Genomic DNA, 25,561 nt, shown 5'->3' with positions numbered 1-25,561 from the left:
TTTTCCCGAGAAATTTTGGTGTAGTCGATTTTTGGTAAAAAAGGAAGGTTATACACTGCCTTTTTTTTGAGGCCCGCAAAAAAATTGTCTCAGATGGACCCGGAAAAAAAATTTTCTTATAGAATGTGGCCTGTAGAATCCATAATTTCAAACAGTTCCAAGATTGGGCTACTAGTTCAAAAGTTACAGCTCTTTGAATTTTTTTTCGAAATTGGTTTCTAGTCTATAACTTTTGATTGAGAAGTCTGATCGAAAAAGTACGAATTGTTTTGGATTCTACGCACCAACATTAATAAGAAAAAGTGTTTTCCCGAGAAATTTTGGTGCAGTCGATTTTTGGTAAAAAAGGAAGGTTATACACTGCCTTTTTTTTGAGCCCCGAAAAAAAAATTGTCTCAGATCGACCCGGAAAAAAAATTTTCTTATAGAATGTGGCCTGTAGAATCCATAATTTTAAACAGTTTCAAGATTGGGCTACTAGTTCAAAAGTTACAGCCCTTTGAATTTTTTTTCGAAATTGGTTTCTAGTCTATAACTTTTCATTGAGAAGTCTGATCGAAAAACTACGAATTGTTTTGGATTCTACGCACCAACATTAATAAGAAAAAGTGTTTTCCCGAGAAATTTTGGTGTAGTCGAATTTTGGTAAAAAAGGAAGGTTATACCTACTCTTTCTATGAAAATTACAAACTTTTTCCATTTATTCAACGAGTTGTAAGTGAAGCAATTAATTCCGAATTTGCAATTTATTAATCAAATAATAATCTTCCATTTATTACACAATTTATCCCCAAACCAATTACTATAATCGATATAATGAAAAATATGGGGTTAGCTGGAAAGTATTCCAAAGTTAATGGAATTTTTTCAGGTTGCTTGGGGGTCAGGATGTCTGTCCTAAGTTTTTGACCTCGAGGACCGTGTACTAACTTGGAGGGGGGCCAAAAACCCCAAAATGTTCGGACTTTTTTCAGTTTTCCGCTTATATCTCGTAAACTAAAAATATTTTTTGGATCATAGTGGATTACAAAGTTGTACAGTATTGCTAAAATTTGGCTGGTGAAAGGAAATTTTGACCAAAATATAGCCGATCAAAGTTACACGTAATTTCTCTAAGCGTAAACAAATTCCCGAAAAAGGTCTATAACGTCTATAACTATTTATTATGTACCACCATTTACATGGTAATTATATCTTAATCATTTATTTTGAAACACTTATCAAAACGCTAAGTCAAGGCAAATTTCGCTTTGAATCACTTAATTGTCGGGTCCCCTTCTAATATTGGCCTATTGACTATACAGGGTATTACACATATGTATATAAAATAATTGGTGGTTGGGATCAAAACAAGCGACTTAAAATAGTTATTTTTTTGTTATTTGCGACATTTTCAACGGGGCACACTTTTCTGGCCCGAAGGACCAATTTTCAAATGGGTATAAGTTTTGACTTATTAAGTTTGTAGGTAGGTACACAAATTTCATGGAATTTTCGTTGTCCGATCAATAATTGATGCGGAATTTTTTTTGAATGGTCAAAAACTAATTTCAGATGTTAAAGACCCCTACATACCAAGGGTGGGCCCTTTCGTGGTAGGAAAAATGTTTGCAAAATCCGAAAGGGCAAACCCCAAAACCTATTCATTGTAACTCGTATGGTTGCTGAGAAAAAAGCTCGGAAAAAAGTTAAAGATGAAATGCAAATTTCGCCACTTTCGTACTTGTTTTGGTCTCCTCTACGACCCAGTTGTTTTCACATACTTATATGAAACACTCTGTATTTTTTTTACGACGTATGAGCTAGGAAAGATTGACGCACTGTTACAGGATCCTGTATAATAGAATTTCATGACTCCAGTTAAAATTGCAAATTTCTATTAATTCTGGACTAAATTCGGATAAACGATTTTGCTATTTGAACTGTATCGTTTTGTTCTGAAACAGTAGAAACTTGCATTCGATATTTGAGTGCAGAATCATTTTACTCTTCACTAAAGGCGGAAAATCGTGACTGAAGTTCTTCCGAAAGTGTCAGTCACTATAGCATCTTAACGTCAGCCTGCGACATCTGTGGTGATTTGTAAGGATTAGAGCGAAAGAGGAGGAAAAAACACAGAATTCTTTTGCATCGTTTGAGCTTTACGAGGGATAAAAACGAATTGATCATAGTAAAAGTTGATGGCATAATAAAAAGATGAAAAGGTCGGGTGACACTATAAATTTTACAGCTTCATTTTTGCATTTATTCCATCTAAAGATTCCGTGTCGGTATCCTGTCAGATAAGTTCTCGACGCTTGTCACAATATTGAACGAGAAAAGTTTAAAAGCGAAGCCTTCATCCCCATAATCTCTGCCTGAAAAATCATTGAAAGCTTCTTCGCATCTCGTTTGCTTTTACAGTTGAAGCTTTTTCGCGGCTTGTGCATTTGAATATTCATTTCCCCCCTTTTTTTTTAAATCGCTTTTACTCCCCGTTTTAATTTCAGTAGCTGAAAATGTTTTTAATCTTTGTTTAGATTAGATTAAGGCGAGGAAGATTAAATGCGCCCTTTTACATATACTAAACCTAAAAATACTCGACTCCTTTAACGATTTTTTAAATGCGAAAAAAGGTGCTCGCAATCGTTCTCATTTAAATATTGCATATTCTGAAGGTTAATTTTGATTGTTTGTGTTTATTTTTAGTTTTATTGCTTTAATTTAAGACGAAGGTTCTACATAAATTAAGATGAAATTAATTTAAATTAATGTACGAGATAAATCTTTACACACTTACTCACTCCTAATTGGTTAGTGGTGGCGCTTAATTTTTTTCTTTCAATACGTAACAAATTAAACTTGAACAAAATTTGTATGGGTTGGCGTAAACTGGTAAATAAATATCGGTCAAGTTCGCGAATCAGCCAATTCCGCCATATTGGAACAAAATGGTTTGCCTAGAAGTTTACAATGTATTTCTTATGGCAATAATTCCATGGCTGATTATGATTGAAACCAAATTCATTCGTTTATTGTCTTGCATAGTCACCATCGACGCGGCCATGGAAAAATTGCCATAAGAAATCCTTTGTAAATTTTTTTTCTGTTGAATATCCAATATGGCCTTCATAAGAAATAAGAATGTTGATGTAATTTACTCGAAACTCACAAGTGATCAAAAACCTTCATTTTCATTCCTACTTTCTGTCAGGAAATGTTAGTTTCCATGACAGAGGCAGAGCAGACTACGTTTCCTGCCGCTTGTCACTTTACTGGCCGCTTTTTCGACATTTCCAAATGTCTATAATGACTCTTGTCATCACTGACAGATTGACATTAATCAAATGATCTATATAAAAATTGAAATTTTATATTAAAAGACGATTTCGGGTAAAGTCATTACCTGACTCTCGGAAACCAAAGGGGACTGGGGCCGAGTACTTCAATATTTCCTCGCCAGTAATGTATCATTTTCCTGACTTGTATGTAAATAACTATTGCGATTTTTCCCATTGCATTATGCGGAAGAAAAATTTCGAAGTTTAAAAGGAGTCAAGGTCTCAAGAACATTCCACCAAACAAATATTGGTCATGGTGGGTTCAAGTTGTTATTTTGTCGATTGTAATACGGCAAGCTTTAGTCATCTTCTCGCACGTTAGTCCAGGAATTATTTGTTCTAAATTATTTCTGTTGTCCCATTGTCTGACTTTGGTGTTGAATTACACGTTGGAAATAAGTCGTATTAAGTTAGTTATACAACGTTGCAAATTGAGCGCCACTCGGAAAAAATAAACTGAATTCGCAGATTCAGAAACTCTGTAGACAGGCCTGAAATTCCAATGGAAATTAATATCATATCTTAAAACCTCCAGATCTTCCATGTCGAAGAAAAAATTGTAAAGAAAAAAGGTTAGTCGTATTTCTATTTTTTTATTGACTTGATAACTTAAGATCTTTTGTAAAAGGTAAATTTTGATGATTTTATGATACAGTTTTTTGATTCCAATTTCCTGTTTAATAAAAAACAAAACATATTGTCAACAAATTATTTACAACCGAACTACCGATGCACCAATCATTGGAAGCAGACTCGTTTCACTTTGATTACCTTCATCATTTCTTCGTAGTTCAATTTATTTGCTTTAAAACAATCCTTAGGCTCATGGTTACTTTTGGAGCAGAAAAGACACTGCTCATTATTACCGTTGAATTGGCTGGATGGAGTTGCTGGACCTTCCTTGGTGTTGACAAGTCCCGTTTTTGCCAGAGAGATCTGCTGTTCAGCACGAGCTTCAGTGGCATAGATGGGAATTTCCTTAGATCTCTAGAAACACGGAAAGAACCATTTTGAAAATAACCTTAATGTGCGTAACAGGCACATGCAAAATGTGCAATATCTTGCAATTTTCACAACTTTGCTAATCGACAAAAGACCGTGAGTTTCACTCTCGCCATTTTGAATGTTTTACATATTAAAAAAGTTTGCCAGTTTGGGTCATCAGACCAAGAGAAGACCGATACCCCCCGACCAGTTTGTGTGGTTAGTCTGTAGGTTTGTGAAATTCCAGGGCAATCTTTTTCAAAAAAGAATAGCGTCACTCATCTATTATAGAATGCTGTAGTAATGTAAGTAAAGACAGTAAAAACAATCTATAATTTAACGCAAAAAAAAACTGTAACGTTCCCGTTTCTTTCGTCCGAACGAAATATTTTCCCATCGGAATCGATCGCGCAATAAAAACAACATAGTAATAATATTTTAATTAAAAATTATTAGGCTTAAAAAATTATTAATGATTTATGGTCATATTAGTACGATTTAAATGTCAGGAGAACGGTTTTGAAAGAAGCCGACATTAATCAGCGATTTTAATTTGGTAAGCGTCGCGCATCGAAATTAAATAGAGAGAGAGTGTTTTTTCGCGCGAAGGTTACAACGTTGATATTTTAAATTTGATTTATGGCTCCTTTTTCATTCTGGAAAAAAAAATTGCGATCATTATGTTTATAATATTTTTTAAGCTTTTTAATACATTTTAAATCGGGCTTCACCGTTATGCAGTGAATTTATTATGTGCACGTCTATTTTTAATGGTGGCAAACTTTCACGTCTTGACATTTTATTAAAGTAAAACCATTGAATTTATAACTATCAGAAGCGCGGGTTAAATGGCAGGATATGTGACTGTTTTCAATAGTTTAAATTACAAGACGTAGATGTCTCTACCATCGAGAAAGATGAATAATAATGTCAGTTTTTTACCTTTGTTAATTATTATACAGGAATCTGTAATGAACCCACTATCTCGATTTGTAATTGTTGTATACAGAATTCTACATACCCAAGAAACGTACTTATAAGGCATTTATGTGGCACACAGGATGTTGAATGACGTAAGATAAACATTCTTCCTTTCATGAATCGTGACCTACTTAACATTCCTTAAGGAAGATTGAATTACATTTGAACAGGAAAGCAAAAAATACGCAGGCATCCTTGATCACTGTAACAGAAATTAAATGTACCTACCTATCCTATCTATTCTTAATTTTTGTGTGTGTCGGTTAAACCGTTGCCACCGGTTAAACTACCTAAGACAGGGGTCGGCAACCTATTGAAACGGAAGAGCCAAAAATTACAATTTACAAAATTTCCCAGTTCTTAAAGAGCCACAAATAATTTTTGATTCAATATTATAGTTTTTGGCTATACCTATACAGGGTCCTGCAACAGTCCTTCGGTTTTTCCTACATAGCTGATAGATACCTGGTAAAAATATTGGTGGTTGCGGATCTACAGAAATTATTTTTGAATGTACAGGGTGTTCCATTTTTACGATGTCAATTAATAACTGACCTTTTTAAATAGAACATCCTGAATATTTGGTTGTTTCAATGCCGTTTGTTCAAAGTGCTATAACTATTCTTTTTCAAATGGAACTACCACTATTTTATTTCGCTATTCGCTTTTGTCTTCTCTTAAATGTTTATAAAGGGTGCCCTGTGCTTAAACTCCGCAGTGTTTAGGTTATTCAATATTTTTCACAAAAGTACCTACTCATTAATTAATTACGTGTTTATAGATCGGAGTAGGCTGGCTATAATAAAAAAAACAAAAGAATACCAGAAAGTAAACAAGTGTCAAAAATTAGATAATTATTTGCTGCAAGTATACTTTTGATACAAAATAAGATTAATTAAAAAGGCGAATTTCGAACAAATGAACTAATTTCTTTAGATAAATACGGAGAGCCGCAACTTTATAGGTATCAAAAGAGCCGCAGGTTGCCGACCCCTGATCTAGGATCACACGTCACACCTGGCAATTTTGATACAAAATAAAAAGGTGGTTAACCTCTTTTCTTTTAAATTCTGACGTTTGAAATTTGTTCTCAATGGTTAATCGATAACTTATCGATAATTATCGATTAATAGATAGTCAATCGATAAATTTAAAAAAAATGGTCGACCGGTCAACAAAAAAAGAATTTTTTTGCGCATGCGATTTGATTGAAAGCTTTCAGGGGCGAAAATTAAAGCTGGAATCTTTGTTTTCCCTAAAAAAAAAAAAAGAAAAATGGAGGGTGATATTTTTCCGCGGTTACTTAGCAAAGAGGAAAAAAAATCCTGGAACAGTTTTAAGGCAATAGTCCATGGTTTCCCGTTCAGTGTTTCCTGGGAAACCATAGAGCTGAAAATTATGATGAGCTGACAGGATTTGGTTTTGTATCATGGGGTATCTCTAAAGAATAAAGATGCACAGGTTACATTCTCATTTAGATCAATTTAAGGATAATATGGGAGCTTATTCGGAATAAGGACAACACTTTCTCGAGACAATGGAACTTAGGCACCTTCCCAAGGCCAGGAAGTTGGAAGCATGATGGAAGATCAGATTCAGTTGAACATGACAAAAACAGCAAAACTGTTCCATTTTTAAACATTTACACTCTAAGATAAACAAATTATAAATGTAGAAACGTTACCATTTAATAAATCATGCCTATGTAAGTAGGATTCTATAGGTATTTTTATTTTTTGGTTTTTTGCATTTTTTTCACACAAAAACAAATACATACCTAACCATTTTTTGTTCTAATTCTTATTTGTGGCTATAGAAGCAATAAAAATAAGGTATATATGTCCCATGCGCAAAAATGCTGTAGACCGGTGTAATTTATCGAAAATGTTAAAGGATTGGTCAATAAACCTATAATTACCGATAATCTATCGATTAATCTCACAACTAAACTATTAAGATAGATAATTATGGAGAGAATTTTTAACGACATAAACTTTTCAATGTTTAGGTATACCAGTTTACTTCCAACAAAAGCGATGTAAGAGCATTGTGGAGTTGCCATATGATCACAATTCACAACCTACTGCTGTACTCATTTTTGAGGATTATCGTCCACTTGATCACCTTTGATTTCAGAAAACTTGAGCATCAAAAGATCCTGTTTTATTTAAATTATCTCTCGCAATACCAATACCAAAAAAACAAAAGTGTTAGCGAGTGTACGCATGGATGATGTAATATATCGATTGAGATTGAGAATATATATCGATGAGATTTATGAAAAAGTATCGATAGTTTTCTCTTGATAATTTCCGCTACTTATCTATTAATCGATAAATATCAGAGATAGACAATTTTCGTGGCAATAATAATCGATTATTATCAGCAGCTAACAATCATTATTAATTATTTTCAAAAGTTATCGATAATTATAAAAAGTTATCGATAATTATCAAACGTTATCGATCATTATCGAAAATTAGCGTTACGATTTATCGATAATTGTCGATTATTATCGAAAGTTATCGATAAGTGTTTAAAGTTATCGATAATTATCGATAGTTATCAATTAACGATTAATCGATAATTATCAGACTGAACAGACATATCGATAAATCGATAACAATTTCATTTATCGCGCAGCTCTAGCACAGATTAAAATACTCCAGATATATCACGCCATGTAAAAATATGCTGCGCGAAATTTGGATTTCACCGCCAAGTGTGTTAAATCCAAATTAACTTTCTAGTACAGTTTCAAACCCAAACATTAAAATTAAAGTTCATTCTTAGAAAGATTTCTGCAACGTCCCTATAGCAGAAGAGAGAAAAAAAATCTTTTATTTATATAACATAGGTAATACCTAAAGGTATAGTGTTACACCGTCTGCGATAAAAGTTTATCATTTATTCTTTGTAGAGAATGAACTCCACTTTATAGTACGACAATCTCACAAACAAGTTGTAGCTTTGTTTATTCATTTGCAAAGGTTGTAACTAGTAGAAAATTGTTAAACATAGCGGCTGGTTATTCCTAATGTCCTCAATGAGTTAATATCTGATATCTGTATAGGATGAAATTGAAATAATACCTATTATTTACTATAGGTACCTAATTGTTATTTAATATGGGTTTAATGTTTTGAAAAATAAGTAGGGTAAATGCTTGTTATTTCAAAAAATCCATACTGGCGTACGATCGTTTTAATATACTTTCAGACAGCTGGCTATCGCGCGATGGGCGATGAAATGCTGTGCGATGCGATAAATTCAAACCTCCGTTTATTTTATGCGATGCGATGCTACTTTGGGCGATGGTTTGAAATTCAAGCAAGTTTGATTGATCACCAGTCATCGCAAGCGAAGTATGGCTTTATGAACGAGCCCTAGCGAGCTTATAATTTTGCGGTGTCTGTCCGTCCTAGGGAATGCAATCCCGCAGCAAAATCTTCATCCCGGTATTTGCGGGATTGTTAGAAGTTAATCCCGCGGGATCCCGGTATTTGCGGGATTCCGCACAAATTCCTCAGTCCCGCAAATCCCGCGGGATCCCGGTATTGCATTCCCTAGTTCGTCCGTTAGCACGATATCTCGATAACGAATGGACCGATGACGGTAAAATTTAGTACACGGATTCTTTATCAAATTTGTAGATCGGAGTTCGTGAATTGGCAATGTAGCCCAAAAAATAGGGAAGGCCCTTTTGACATCTCTGTGAGTTATGAACCGAATTGCATGAAATTCAATATGCGTATAGATTTAGCTATATAAAACGCAATTCCAAAAATTGAGCCTAATCGATCAACATTCACAATGCCCTTTTCGCATCTCGACCATTTATAAACTGAATTGCAAACTTTTTATTTATGAAGGTATTTAAATGAAGTTTGATACATGGGCACTTGGAATAAAAGCAAATTTAACGCCAGTTTCAAAATTTGGTTTTGCGCATGCGCAGTGCCAACTTTCATATTTATGGAAGCAATTAAATGAAATGTCATACATATACAGTTTAAATAAAAGCAAAACTAACATCAAGATTAAAATCGTTAAATCGTTCCATAGATAAAAAAGTTGGCATTGCGCATGCGCAAAGCCAAATTTTGAAACTGGCGTTTGATTTTCCCAAGTGCCTATGTATCAAATTTCGTTTAAATTCTTCCATAAATAAAAAAGTTGGCACTGCGCATGCGCAAAACCAAATTTTGAAATTGGCGTTTGATTTTCCTTTATTCCAAGTGCCTTCGACAGCTTACTATGCATTTGTTCATAGTACAATATCATATGCGATCCTTGCTTGGGGACACAGACCACACTGGCGGTGTATTTTTAAGCTGCAACGTAGAGCAGTTCGACTGATAAGCAGAATAGGTTATAGAGAGGACTGCCAAAAGGAGTTTGTAAATCTTAAAATTCTAACTTTTCCAAGCATCTATGTTCTCGAGGCTGTTTGCTATGCAAAACGTAACATTTCAAAAAATTTACGTCAATGTGAAACACATGCACATGACACCCGAAATAAAACAAGTATTCGAAATGAATTTTACAGATTATGCAAATCCCAAGATGGTGTCCAGTACCAATCGAATTTCTTATTCAACTGTTTGCCATCAAACATACAACAACTACCATTTTGTAAAAAACCTGCTAGTCATGAACGCTTTTTATTATTTCGAAAATTATCTTATTTATTGTAAAAGAAATCTGTGATATTTTTCTGTTTGTATATTTTGTATTTTTTATTTGTATTATCTATTCAGTGTATGACAAGTGTAAGTGAAGCATCACATGAGCACAATAAAATATTATTATATTATATTATTATTATATCAAATTTCGTTTAAATTCTTCCATAAATAAAAAAGTTGGCACTGCGCATGCGCAAAACCAAATTTTGAAATTGGCGTTTGATTTTCCTTTATACCAAGTGCCTATGTATCAAATTTCATTCAAATACTTTTATAAGTAAAAAAGTTTGCAATTCGGTTTATAAATGGTCGAGATGCGAAAAGGGCACTGTGAATTTTGAATCGATTCCATTCAACTTTTGGCATTGCGTATTATATGGCTAAAGCTATGCCCATATTGAATTTCATGCAATTCAGTTCATAACTAACGGAGATGTAAAAGCGATTGAACATTTCTAAACAAAGTTATCGTTCACACGGACAGATAGATGGACAGACAGACAAAGGAACAGACGGAGAGACCAACCGGCAGGCGACAGATAGCAATGAAAAATTATAAACGATCTCTAGGATCGTTAATAAACGGCAAAAGTGTAAAATTATGGAACATGTAAAAAACGGTTTTTTGTTTTTTTTACAATAACTTTTTTTGTAAGCGGTACCGAAAAAATTCCTTCCTTGGTACAAGACTCGACACCATAACGAACCAAATAGCGAAAAAAGTAGAACAATAGCTCTTAAGATAAAGAACTAGTAGCGTTGCAAAATGAGCGGACGGACGGACAAAGTGGCCACAATAGCGCATCTTTTTTTTATTTTTGTGGAAATGCGCTAAAAATACGTCTTTATGAAAAGAAAAGGTGTCTGAACTGTTCAAGTGTTAAGCTTAAAGTGTCTTTTTTTATATACCTTAACGGTTAAGTAATGCGATTCCCTTTAAACCTTAATTCAAAGTTCGGCATCCCACAATAAATGGTTACACAATGCAAAAACGGAGGAGCTCCGTCTCAGCGAAAATGGCCCACCTCATTAAAATGTATTTTTGAATAAATGGTGTCATTCCGTTGTAATCTAATCCGTATCCGTAAAAAAATAACGAGAAAATTTATTTGCAAATATCCTAACTTTCGTAATTATAATATGCACCTTAGATGGGATATCCTGACCTTCAGATAAAGTGTTTTGACTTAAGGAAATATGATATTCTTTTCTTTAAATCATTTAAATTACGCATGCCTTCTCATATTTATTTAACAGTATTACAGTACAGTTTCCAACCATTCGTTTACGATGAAAAAAGTGCATTTACGAGCTAAGCATTTGAACATTTTACGGCAGTAGCGCTAGCAGACGGATGTTTTTTCAGCGCAAACATTTCGTATATCTCATGAGCCGTCTGTAGTATTTTGTCTGTGGCTCTAGTAGGTATACGAATTCACGTAAACTGGGACCGATTTATTTGTGCACAATGCTGCATGGTTATAAAAAAAGCTGATTCGAGAAATTTAGTTATCAAATGTGAATGTGGAAATGATGTAGCTGCCAACAGTGCCAACTGCCAACAATTCCACTACTGGACTGTTCTGAGGTTCATTTAAATTTGGGTAAATTTCGCCAACTTTTTTTATACCTTGGCAGCATTGTGCACACAGCAAATAAAATTAAGTAATTAACACATCGGTTCCAGTTCACGTGAATTCGTATTCTGCCAACGCGGCGGCAAATGTGTTGGTACGTTTTTTCTCTTCTCGCTGACCGTTGGTTTTCAAAATTCAAATGCTTGCAACGGACAATATTTTGCCTTCAAATTTTTTTTGATCGTTTTTTAATAACAAAATCTCCCGCTTTCAGTAAAAATGTGGAACCTGCCTATTTACTGCCTGTGAATAGAATGTATGAAATTGCATTCCTTCAAGGACAAGGACTGCAAGCTTCGTTCGTCTAAATGTATTATTATTTACATTACAAATTTACGCAATGCTTCTTAAGGGATCTATTTTTAGAACATTCCAATCCTATTTATAAAACCATTCCAATGATAACACAAAAACATCCCGAGTTCCTGACATCTAACGATTAAAAAGGAAAATATTCGAATGGTCAAAATAAATTGTTTGTAATGCTGCCATCTAATGTCAATGTAACGCTCCACTTTCGATCGCCCACGGACTTTCAAACGATCGAACTGCCCCTAGCGGCGGCCAGTTGGCACATGGTCACAAACTGTTATATGGGATCCGCGCTTCTGATAGATTAGTTATAAATTCAATGGTAAAACCATGGGGGAGAGACGTATAACGTACCTGTGTGGCCAATTTTGACTGTGCGTAACAGGCACATGCAAAATGTGCAATATCTTGCAATTTTCACAACTTTGCTAATCGACAAAAGACCGTGAGTTTCACTCTCGCCATTTTGAATGTTCTAACTTTTACATATTAAAAAAGTTTGCCAGTTTGGGTCATCAGACCAAGAGAAGACCGATACCCCCCGACCAGTTTGAGTAATTGCCTAGGAGATAAATTGTGTGTAAAATGGAAAAGAGATTTTGCATATTAATTGCTCAATAAATTGCAAGTTACGAATTAATTGCTCCACTTATAACTTGTTAAATAAATTGAAAAAGTTTGTAACTTTCACATTTCGAGTCCAAATACAGTTCATTTATTTGGGAAATTCCAGATTAATGTTAAACTAGCAGCCCCAACTTAAAACAAAATTCTGTCAAATCGGGGAATAGTAAATTCCTCGGGGTTAGTTACGGCTTATTTTAATTTCTCTGAATTAACGTGAAATGAGTAACATTACTTACCTATAGAAACCTTTTATTTCTTTAAAATTTGCTATTGTTCACTAGAATTTCTTCACCCCTCCGAAATTTCCTCCTTTTTCCCCAAAATTTAGTAATATATCCTCCAATTTCGTCCATTTGTTACACATTTCCCAACTATTTCCTCGAAATTTCCTATATGAGGGAACCCCTCGGGGTTGGTTACGGTTGATTTTCATTTATTGTCTGAAAATTGCCTTCATTTCCCTTAATTTTCCCAACATTTCTAACATTGTCACAAATTTACACAAAATTTCTCCGAATTAACGTGAAGTGAGTAACATTACTTCTTTATAGAAACCTTTTATTCCTCCTCTAGATTTCCTGTGAAATTTCCTCGGAAATTTCCTTCTATTTCCTCGAAATTTCCTACATGAGTTCCTTCGTGATCATCCCCTCAGTAAATTCCGCATTGCAGCAATAAATAAGTGCTTGTTTGTGTGCTATTATTTAATAAAATTCCATGGTGGACATGATGGAAATTGCAATTTTCACAAGAAAATGACGACTTCTGGAATACACGCATATTATAATTAAAATGTGCCCGAAATCACACAATTTTAGAAGCGTAGGAATATCTGCTTAAAAAAACCTTAGTAATCTTACTCGGGTCTCAGAAAATTTCAAAAACTTTTAAAATATTTCCACGTACCTATCTGTTTAGAAAATTCTTCGCGAAAATTTAAAATCCTTAAAATATATTAAAAGATTCAGTTTTTGTTCTATATCTGTTAAACTATGCAATCGACGAAAGTCACTATACAGGGTGTAGGTAGGTAGGTATTTCAGTGCTAATTTCTTTATATTAAAATATTTTCTCTCCTAATTATTTTACAGCAAAGGGGTAAATACATTTTTTGCTGTGGAAAATCGGGAGAAATTAAGGAAATCATAAATTATATAATTATAAATCTAATTCTTGAAACAAGAATTAGATTTTTACGCAAACACTAAATTCTAATTTATGTTTTTTCGGTTTCCCCAATTGAAAAACAATAAATGAGGACATGAGCAAACGAGGGGTTGAACACGAGGGAAATTCTTGTCTTTCCTATGGGAAATTTCGAGGAATGTAGGAAATGGATGAAATTAGAGGAAATTCTGGATAAATATTAGGAAATTTTGGGGAAATAGGAGGAAATTTCAAAGGAATGGGGAAATTTTAGGTAAATATTAGGAAATTTTAAAGAAATAAGAGGAAATCTAGAGGAAATGTAATGGAAATTTTAAGGAAATAAAAGGTTTCTATAAGGAAGTAACCGACGAAGTAACGTTCTCATTTGACGTTAATTCGGAGATATTTTGTATAAATTTGCGGAAATTTTAGGGCAATGCTAGAAATGTTGGGAACATTAAGGAAAATGAAGGTTTAGGCTATAAAGAAAATCTTTGTCCTCTAAAAGGTGTAAGGGAAATTCTTGTCCCTCATATAAGCAATTTCGAGGAAATATGTAGGAAGTGGACGAAATTAGAAGAAATTCTGGGGAAATAAGAGGAAATTCTGAGATAATCTAGAGGAAATATTGGGGAAATTAAGAGAAATGGTGGCAATTTTTAGGCAATGAAGGAAATCTTTGTCCCCTAAAATAAGTCGTGACCAACCCCTCGTGAGCAGACGCAGAATTGTTCAATCTACAAGAAACCTATTTACAACTTTGCTCTAAATTAATTAGGGGAGAAAATATTTCGATATAAAGAAAGTATTGAAATTCCTGTTCTACACCCTGTATACGTTTTTGAAAAGCATTAAATGTGTTTTAATGTTTTAGGAGACCTGTAGGTCAATAGTTACCGGATTGCGGCACTTTGAAAATGGGCCATTTGTTACAAAAATGTTGGATCGAAATTGCAGCTAAACTAAGAAAAATCTTGACGATTAAATTAAATTGAAAAGATACGAGAGTAGTAATGACAGTAAAAATCAATTTAGGTACCACCAGAAATACTGGTTTATTCTTAAAGATGAATATCAAAATATTTGTCTCGACAAATGGATAGCGTAACACACAAAATACAAAACGCTCCCCCAAATATACTCAAAATTATAACTTTAGTTACTCACAAGTCACAAATCTTATTAACGTGACTATACAATTGAAAGCTTAACAAACCCCCAATCAGGAATGATAATGATAAGGAATCATAACTAAAAGTAAAACCCTAAAAGAAATCAAAGGTAAACCCTCCTTCGTTGATGTCATAAAATGTACATACCTCTTAAATGAGAGGGCTAGATGAAGCAGCAATTTTATTGTCGATTGAAAAATTGTAGTACACAAATATTACCCGAACCTAAAGAAAGGTACACTTCAACACCATTTAAAAAAATAAAAAAGGTAAACTATATCGGCTATGTTTTTGTTTACTAGAAGCATCTATGGTTAAAATTAAAAAAAAATGTAAAAATTTGGACCAAAAATATTCACTTCGCCCTTATAGGACCCCCCGGTTACAAAATTAATATTCTAAATTGGAAATTAACCGGTCGCACTGATGACAAAACGCGAATTAATTAATTTTAATTTACTCCATGGATCACGCACCGGTCTCGCTGCATGATTAACCGGGAATCATTAACAGTTTTACCTAAAAACGCCTACAAAATGCCTTCTTATTAACGCAGACAGCCAGCTTTAATCGTTGCTTAATTTTCGCCGTACAGATCCCCTTATTTCACTCGCAATGCAGTAAACTAATACGAAAGTTTTTTATAGTCATTCGCTTCTTTATCCTAGAACGATGTCTTCACGTAAAAATAAATATCCATGCCAGAACCCGCATTCGGGCCAGGAACTCTTGCTACCGCTGTTGAGCTTCAACTGCTCCACACGGGCCGGCAAAAATGCACTTACACGTTCTTTCGCTAAATCATCACAACCGATTTTACATTCTCACGTCCGAAGAGGAAGAAGGTAACCCCCTACCTTGTATCATACCTATCGGGAGACTAAGGTAAGGCAGTCTTTAGAACTGTAACTCTTGCATATTTTTGCATATTTATATTGGTATAATTACTAACTTCAGATTAAATATGCAAATCTTTTTTTTTTCAATCACATCTAGAGTTGGCTGAAAATTGGTCGCTAGTAGTTGGAGAACATTTAAATAACCATTGTTTTATAATAAATATTTTGTGACAAATTTCAAAATAAATCCCCTGCGTGATGTGATTTAAGGGGAACTAGAATAATGGAGTAAAAACAACGAAATAACGCGCGGTAGAAGTTTTCCATCTGTTGTAATATAATCATTTCGCAACCTACCAAAGCGTCTCATAGCACCTTGCATTGGACAGTCCATTAGCTTCCTCTTTTCTGAAAGTGCAACACATAAAATGCTACAAAAAAAAATAATAAAAAAATGTTCACGGTCTCTCGTCTTGAAATTACAAATACAGTAATAAACAGTGTTGTATGATGTAATTACAAACATTAAACCAATTAAAATAATAAGGAGGCGTGTCGCTTTAGTAATTTTCCTTTTACTTGCCCCCTGTATACAATTAGTAACTTAATAATGCAGTCGATAATTATCCTTAATTTTTGTATATACAATGCGAATGCCTAATATCGATAATTAAATATTTCGTTCTCGCATCTCTGTTTTGAACACGGGATGACACGAGCCCTCGCCGCCTACCATTTCCGCCGCTGATCCTGCGGGATTACGTACGGTGTTATCTCCCCCGAACTTCGGGATCGCACCTCGTTTACTGACCTCTTGCCCCTTTTAATTATTGATCAAAAGATCGTTACACGTTGGGAGATTATCGGCTTTGCGCGAAGTGTCACATTTCGTATACGAGGGTTTATGAGCGAAAGACAGAACACGAAAAGCGAATTAAAAATGACTTTTCGACCCCGAAAAACATTCTAACCGGTTAGATTTGTGTTTTTAAGTTTTTGCCCGTGATTGATGGTAAAAGCAGAAAACTGTAGAAGTACTTAACGATCTGGAAAAAAGGCGGAGGGATTTATATTTGCTCGAAATTGATTGAAGTCGAATGATTCAATTAAATTTTTGATTTTTCACCATTCGAACTTAATGTACTGCGAGTGGCCTTTACGGTCAAATTGTTTTTTCTTACATCAACCGATATTCGTTTAATCCTGAAATTTTAATGCGTGGAAAATGTCTATAATTTTCCCTTTTTTTTCTTTAACCAAAACAAAGTTATAATAAAATTTCTGTGCGTGCAGTGCCGCTATAAAACCTTAATCTGATCGCATTTACGTAATTATAGCTTTGTGGTCTTTTCTTTATCGATCCGCATACAAATGGATTCAAGTTTTAACTCTTTTGTTCAGTATTATTGGTACTGTTTTTTTGAATGAGCGCTTTTTCTTTGCAGGGTTTGACTCTAACTCATCAGGATCCGGGTACAAGTGATGATAGTGGTAGAGCTTCCGAACGATTAACCGGTTCTTCAGTAGCACCACGAGATGCCGATAGTTCTAGAGATCGCCTTAGTGATGTAAGTATTTGCTTGTCATTTTTTACCGTTCAATTTTGGAATGTTGAACAGTTGAGAACGCAGAAATTGACCCATGTGGCACTCCTTTCGAATCATTAATTTTTCTTCTTTGTTACAGGCCAGCAGTCGATGTAGTTCCGGAAAAGGATATATCGTAAGTACATCGTCTTTAATTTTGGTTTTCAATCTGCAAAATTTCATCAGTTACAAAATAAACAAACGGAATCGTGTGAATTATTCCAAACTTTTGTTACGTCATCTGTTGCTACGGAACAGTTTCCAATAGTTGGCAATTTAAATTAAGAAGTGTAGGTTCTTCTTTACAAATCACGATCGAATCTTTTGTTCAGTACAGGGAGTCCGCACGCAAACTTAAAAAATTCATGAGAGAGGAAAAATACAGAAAAGTACATTCTGATGATCTCCAGCGGCAAAACAAAGAACTATGAAACAAAAACTACTAAACAAACTAACCACACGAGAAATGCACATTGCACAGGTGGCGTAAAGGGTACCTACTAAAAGTACCTAATATTTTTAAAAACGTTACAGGTTAATCCCAACTTCGATCGTTTGTGCACACAACAAAGAATTATTGTTATTGTTTGCACGTAGAGAGGGGGCATAATGATATTTTCATTAATGTATAATCATTTAGACGAAATAAATTTCAAATTTTGAAGAGTGGTTTGTGGACCACGTAAACGAAATCAAATAAGGAAACCAATACCGCAAAAATTAGAGCTCTTGCAATAAACGAATAGTTATAAAAAAGCCAAATTTTGTATTTTTTAAATAATAAAAAAAGTATATACTTTTATGTGACACAAAAAATACCATAAAAGTGACAGCAGCACTCACAATAGGAATAGACGATCGTTATGTAAAAGTGAGTTTTTATATTAAAACTAGGGGACCCCGCGATCTACGTACTATGTACCGCCTTTGGGAAATATATGCTCGGTTTCACCGTGTACATTCAGCGAACTATACAGGGTCTTGCGTATAAGTATGTAAACAAAAATTGGGTGGAAGAGGGGATCAAAACAAGCACTTTTTCCAAACGTTTTTCGTGTGGGAGCCACTCTCAAAAAAGTGGCGAAATTTGCATTTGTTCTTTAATTTTTTTCTCAGCAACCATAAGAGTTTAAGAGTTCGAAATACTGGTGGCACGTCTTTGTATAGGTTTTCGGGTAGGTATGCCCTTTCCGATTTAAAAAAAATTCAGAATTCCTACCACGAAAGGGCGCACCTCTAAATGGGGGTTCGAAAAAAATTCTGATTTCCACAAAATTTGGTATCTGGGGGTTTTTGAACATGACAATCGCGAATCCCCGTATCACGTATCCTTCGCCCAAGCTATCGCCTACTAGTGAGTCATCTAATTTCGCATTTAGTTAGTTGAAAATTAACGATTTAGGTCGATATTTGAAATAGTGAATCGTAAATTGTCTTATTATTTGAGACTAACAGTTGTACCAGAATCGTAGGTGAGTAAGGGTCAGTATTTCTTTAATAAAAACTGTTGAGTAATTGAATTTTTTTTTAAATGCATTTTTTGTAAAATGTTTTTCTAAAATATTTCTGTACAATTTTTTTTTCTTTACATATTTTGCTGAAAAAATAAATCTAAGTGGCATAGATTTTGATCTTTGGCCTACAGGCTCGGATTTATATACCTTGATGCATCATGAGTACCTACACTTTATTAATAATTGATTAACTAATTTTAAACTCGAAAACTTTTGCAGGTTCTGGAACGTATTTCTAATAGTAGGACAGTTTGATAAGTCAGTGACTTTTTGAATGTCCCGCGTAGTATATTTAAATGTAAGACTACTCCCGTCAACTGCCTTCCATTGTGGGCAGGCTATACGCAATTTAGTTTGTGTTTGCCAGCTACCTCGTGACTTTTAACGAACATTGAAAAAAAATTAAATGAATTCGATATTGATTTGAAGCAGAAACGACCTCCTTTGGTAAAGAAAAAGGTGAAAATGAAGAGGTTATCACTGAAACAAACTGATATTTCGAGGGACTTTCGAGAGAACCTATAGGAAGGGAAAAAAAATTGGAAAAACGGTGGACCAATTGTATCGAGCTAAAAGGAGACGTTGAGAAATATATTTCATTCAAAAAGTCAGACTTAATAAATCGCCCTCGTATCTTCCTAAAAAATTAAAATCAAAATTTTATTTAATAGACAGAAAGGTTTTAATTAATATTTTTTATAGAGGTATAAAATTAAACTCGACTCACTCATAACGTCATTCTGGTTCCCCCTTGATACCCCCGAAACGGTTTTGCGCGATTTTCAATATATTCTTTAGTTTGGAAAATATGGCCGACTGCAAATTTTAAAATTGACACCCTGTATAACAATCCAACATAGAATATCGGCACGCACGCGACTTGCACAAACAGAATACAAACATCGACATTGGACACGATCAGGTAGCTAAAATCGTACATCAAGAATTAGCTCTTAAACATAATCTCTTAACAGATAGGACACCATACTACAAATACACGCCACAGATAATACTTGAAAACAACACATCATCGAATTGTTTCGACTTTGGTTCCAACTTCGATGCGCTTGTGTTATGTTATACATTGTGAGTGATAAATAATAATTACTGTTACAAATTGTTAGGTAGTAATTGTAAATAAATAAAACCACGTAATTAAATTTACGTTACACTGGTGTCGGGATGTGTTAAGTTGACAATTAGTGAAAGTTTCGATCTAGGAGAAGTGTGGAATTTCTCGAGGTTTAGAATTTTGTGAAAATTCTAAGAGATCTGGTAGCTGTAAATTCTAGTGCAACAAACTTTCCATTGACTAACACAACTTCAATGAATTGCAAGTAAATGTTGCGGATTGAGTGGCAGAACAACACGCCCGAATTTCTGGCGCGAAATCAAGTGAAAAAACCTCCCCCTAACGACCGATTACCGATTTATCGATTCTAATCCAACGCTCGCCTTTCTTCTGTTACTAAAAAACGATGACAATTATTTATAGGCGCGCATTTCAGCCCGAAAATCCTCTTAAGCCGTGTACTTAAAACGTAGAGCCGTGTTGTATCGGTAATACTAACAGAAATTCAGCCAATTAACAAGGCGGGTTTTAGTGTAATTTACATGTAAATTTCCAGATATCTCGAGTATACACATTTATAACGGATTATAAATTTTTGTTACTTTGTTAATTACGAATTTACATGAAATTAATTTTACGGACTACGGCGTGCGATATTATTAATTCACGCTGGAGGGGGGGGGGGGGCTGTTTTTTTTTGCAAGCTACATTTTTACAAGGGAACGATCGCAAAAACAGATTGACTTTTTATTTTCGTGCTTTTTGTCCACTTAACTTTTTTATTGTTTGCCATTTCGTTAATGGATTGTTTTTTTGTGTTGCAGTGTGATAGCGAAGGAGAGGATGATAAGGTAGGTGTATTTTTTTATTATTTCCATGTTTATTAAGCGTGATTTGCATTTGATGCGACCGCAAACCGCGCGAAAGGGGATTAAAAAGTCATACTCGACGCCCGGGGAGTACTTCGTTTTCCAGTTATGGACGTTTTCGAACTTGTATTCGCTTTGAAAGTAAAAGATTTGCGATTATTTATACGGGTAGCAGGAAAAGAAACGATATCAATTCAGAGAGCGGTCGTAATCCTCTTTTGTAAATGTTTTTAGGTCGTTTGCGTTGACATCTGTTCGCGTTTTCTCCATTTCTCCTTCTTTTTTTCGATTCCACGTTCTCCCGTCGTAAAAGTAAATTTGGAGCTCTGTTTTCCTTGCAATAAAATTTACTAGCATTACTTGGATATTGGAAGCGAAGATTTAATGTAATGCTTCTTCCACTCGGCTGCGGTTTATCCCTGTGTTCCGTTTCTTCTTCTTATTGCCACTTCCTATTATGTAACTCTTCACATTTACGTTGTTTGTAACGTATTTCGCTCGTACATACAGATGACGCATTTTTCGAGTTTTTTCGAGCGCCACTTACGGAGAACCAATAAATCGAAACGATAAAATCTTAATTCTCTTCTTTGTGTGATAAGTCGGTTTGGTGTTTTATTGCCTTCTTTTGTGTCGCGCGCGCTATCTTCTTGTAAAAGGCGATTTTCTTTTCTCTTTGATGCCAGCATGCGAGAATCTCGCAACTTAAGAGTATATTGTATGCTAATGGCCGCATGCACGAACAAATTGTCTTAACTCCCATATACGGACAGTGTTTGTATCTACAAGTAAATGCCTCACTTAACGAAAGAAACGCCATTTGCGAGACCTTAAAAAGGCTTAAGTATCTGCTAAATTCAAAAATTCTTATTCTCGATTTATGTCCGTCGTGAATAACATGCTCTTAATTGCATCTGCGATTGAAACAATTGTACTACTAGAAAAAAGCTTCTCGTATCAATTGAATAAATCATTAAAGGACGACGTGTATCTACATAACCACTTATTTTTGCACCATTACCGACTACAAACTCAATTATATGTACTGAATTATTCACGTCTCCAAGACCACACCCATTTATACTTCTTTGATACCATTGTCCGAAAGCGACTTCCACTTAGGCAAAAATGAGCGTGACGAAAACGCGATCCCTTCGTAGTAATGTCGTCTTAACGGAGACGGCGCCGGTAAACACCGGGAGAAGAGCAAATCGATACTTGGTCCTGTAACCGACGTTAATTTTCCAAAAGTGATCGTCCTGAAATCCTATTTATTCGTCCCAAGAAAATAGGCCACTTACATACTACAATTTCACACTCGTACGTAGCTGAAGACATGTAAGAATACCTGGTGGAAGAAGATATTTTATTGTACAGAAATCACACTATACGGTATTTTTTTAAATGAAATATAATGGTGTGGCCCCACGTTGGGCGCCAAATAAATAATACTGGGTGCAATGGTATGCGGTTAACTACCCCACCCACAAAACACCTATCCAACTAGCTCAAAATAAATTAAAATTGAAGCTTGCTTCAAAGAATAAATAATTATCGTAAAGAGCCATACACTCTTTTCCAACCGTCGCGAACCAGCTAGGTAGTTGCCCCATTTTTCATTGTCTGCAGTATTTAACGAGACACCACCTCCACCGAACAAAAATCTCCCTCCTGTACATTACAAATAATGCGCCAATTGCAGTTAGATTAGAAAACACCGGCTGCCAAGAAACTCGCTTGAAGTTTTTTCGTTAAAATTAATTAACTTTTGCCTGATCAAAAATTCTTATCGCAAACGACCAGATGACCATGCAATTTCACATTTTACGCAAATTTAAATAAACAATACGCAATTACAAACAAATCTAAAAGGTAAAATAACACCACAGAAATACAAACTCAATTGAAATAAACCACCTCTGTGCTTATTCGTACATAATCCCCCGAAGTACTTTCATAAATTGAAATAATCTTATATACCGGGTGTCATGTTATTGTTTTAGGCGTTCAGACCTAACTAACGTCTATATGACATAGTTTACACAACAATAAATTGCCAACTAATGAAAAAGCAACCAAATTCCTTCATATGGATTCGCTTATAATAATTAAATGCATTTCAAATTTGTTCCATGCAGTTAACTTCCACAGAGCGGTTCCTTTAGAGATGTTATGATTACGTTGAATAAACATCCGCTACAAATTCTTAAATAAATTATCCCACCCATTCAAAAAGGCAAGGTAACTTACAGATGGAATCGGTGTTATTCTTACAAAGAGTTGATAAGGCTCCCTCCAAGAAAAATTGAAAAATGGATCACGAATCATTTGAACTTTTGTGATTCGCCTTGGTACAACTGCCTCTCGTTATATGGAACCTTTCTCGATAATGAACTTTTACTGTTGTTAATGTACAAGAATAAAAAGCCCAACTTCAAACTACACCGAATTAGCTGTCTCTGCTTATTTAACGGAAATCATTTTATAACGGGGTTAACCACAGTTGAATTTGTTGAGAAACTGGGGCAATTTAATGTAATGCAACAAATCTTGGGGAAAATAAGACCTTTGGCGAAACCAAACGAACTTTAGGGGATTGAGTAATTCTCGAATAATACAGTGCGTTTTAGATAAGAGGGTCACCTCAATATATCTTTTATTTGGGAAGATACGGGTCGCGTGGTGTTGTGGAGTAAAAGCTTAACTGCTATGCTGAGGGTCCCTGGTTCCAATCCGGGTTCGGGCATGGATATTTGTAAATGTATAGTGGGTAGAGCATACCTTGACTGAAACCCCGCCCACTTTAAAATGAAGGGAAATAAATAAATTTGCCAAATATAATGTTGTGACCGATCGTATATTCAAACTTCCGGCATCACATCCAGTTCAACCGGAAATCGACACAACTTTTGTTTTTCAAATGCAGTGCCTATGTTTTTTAAATATGTCGTACTACAACATAAAATATGCATATTTATTTATTTAGTAATCTGGCATGCCGTGTGCTGTCATGATGCGCGTGTCTGTTGTGTTCCACAGAAAAGACCTTAATAAATCGTCTTTAAGATAAGAAGTTTCGTTCCATTTTACGAAAAGCCAATCACGTGATGAACATGTGGGATTTGTGTTTGTTAAGAGTGCACGCCTTCCAGAAGAGTTGCGTGCGTGAAGTAGGTGTGCGTTTGCATTGGCGGCGAGGTATTTTAAGTAAAAATCTGGTGGGGGACAGGCATTCTGACGGAATTCTTCGAAGAGAATCTGTGCCAGTCGATCTCTACATTTTTCGAGCGTATAAATTAACAGTACGTGGCTGGTTTATGCCGAAAGAGAAGTTCACTGCGTGACAGAGACGATCGGACGGTTATTGTAAACTGTAAAACGTTACAGTAAATTGATACGCAGCGAACATTTTTCGTTTCGGTGCCTATGTGGATTATTGTCCGTGGTTAAAGAAAATCGGCCGAAACGCGTTTGGTACTAGGGTGCAGGAACAATCTCTTGTCCCATATTCGTAGTGGCAAGTGAAGTAAAAAAAACTGATTTATTAATCAAAGTTCTACATCCGATTTGTTATAAAAGGTGCAACCAATTTACAAGTAAAACGGCTACTGGTAAAGAAATTCATGACAATTAATTCAAGCTTTTGTGTATTGTTAAAACGCAAAGGTACAAGGTACCTCCATCTTTCACATTTATATTACGCAACATCGATTAATTATTGTTACTGTAATAACTCAAAGTTCAACTATTTAAATCAAAGTATTGTCTAAGGCGTTCCACTATCCAAATTTCCAAATTATAACTGCCTTCCAAAGGAGAAATCCAACCAACAAACAATTGGTGGACATTTTCAAGGCATCTATAAACAGTTAAGTTTCTTTGAATTTTCGTACTTAGGAGTCGTTTGGAATTTTGTATTAGGAATTTGCATTTGAAGTCATTTTTTAGCGCATTTCCACAAAAATAAAAAAAATGCGCTATTGTGGCCACTTTTGTCCGTCCGTCCGTCCGCTCGTTTTACGACGCTACTAGTTTTTTATCTTAAGAGCTATTGTTCTACTTTTTTCGCTATTTGGTTCGTTATGGTGTCGAGTCTTGTACCAAGGAAGGAATTTTTTCTGTACCGCTTACAAAAAAAGTTATTGTAAAAAAAACAAAAAACCGTTTTTTACATGTTCCATAATTTTACACTTTTGCCGTTTATTAACGATCCTAGAGATCGTTTATAATTTTGCATTGCTATCTGTCGCCTGCCGGTTGGTCTCTCCGTCTGTTCCTTTGTCTGTCTGTCCATCTATCTGTCCGTGTGAACGATAACTTTGTTTAGAAATGTTCGATCGCTTTACATCTCCGTTAGTTATGAACTGAATTGCATGAAATTCAATATGGGCATAGATTTAGCCATATAATACGCAATGCCAAAAGTTGAATCGAATCGATTCAAAATTCACAGTGCCCCTTTCGCATCTCGACCATTTATAAACCGAATTGCAAACTTTTTTACTTATAAAAGTATTTGAATGAAATTTGATACATAGGGCACTTGGGATAAAGGAAAATCAAACGCCAATTTCAAAATTTGGTTTTGCGCATGCGCAGTGCCAACTTTTTTATTTATGGAAGAATTAAAATGAAATTTGATACATAGGCACTTGGGATAAAGGAAAATCAAACGCCAATTTCAAAATTTGGTTTTGCGCATGCGCAGTGCCAACTTTTTTATTTATGGAAGAATATAAACGAAATTTGATACATAGGCACTTGGGATAAAGGAAAATCAAACGCCAATTTCAAAATTTGGTTTTGCGCAT

The 25,561-nt window shown here is 34.9% G+C and overlaps 1 protein-coding gene across 5 annotated transcripts in view; it reads left to right on the top strand.

Moving 5' to 3' along the window:
• The window catches only part of LOC116177939 (autism susceptibility gene 2 protein homolog), a 391,669-nt gene that overhangs the window by 30,638 nt on the left and 335,470 nt on the right, over positions 1–25,561 (top strand). For all 5 annotated transcript variants that reach the window (XM_031497125.1, XM_031497127.1, XM_031497124.1 and 2 more), the window contains exons 3-5: positions 17,155–17,277; positions 17,396–17,431; positions 20,706–20,732. In XM_031497125.1, the coding sequence (XP_031352985.1) occupies positions 17,155–17,277; positions 17,396–17,431; positions 20,706–20,732 (186 nt within the window). The remainder of the gene's footprint in view (positions 1–17,154; positions 17,278–17,395; positions 17,432–20,705; positions 20,733–25,561) is intronic.

This window comes from Photinus pyralis, unplaced genomic scaffold (assembly GCF_008802855.1).
Source record: "Photinus pyralis isolate 1611_PpyrPB1 unplaced genomic scaffold, Ppyr1.3 Ppyr1.4_LG8, whole genome shotgun sequence".
Taxonomy (NCBI): Eukaryota; Metazoa; Arthropoda; class Insecta; order Coleoptera; family Lampyridae; genus Photinus; species Photinus pyralis.
The sequence above is the reverse complement of the archived record's forward strand: the minus strand, read 5'-3'. Positions and strand labels throughout refer to the sequence as shown.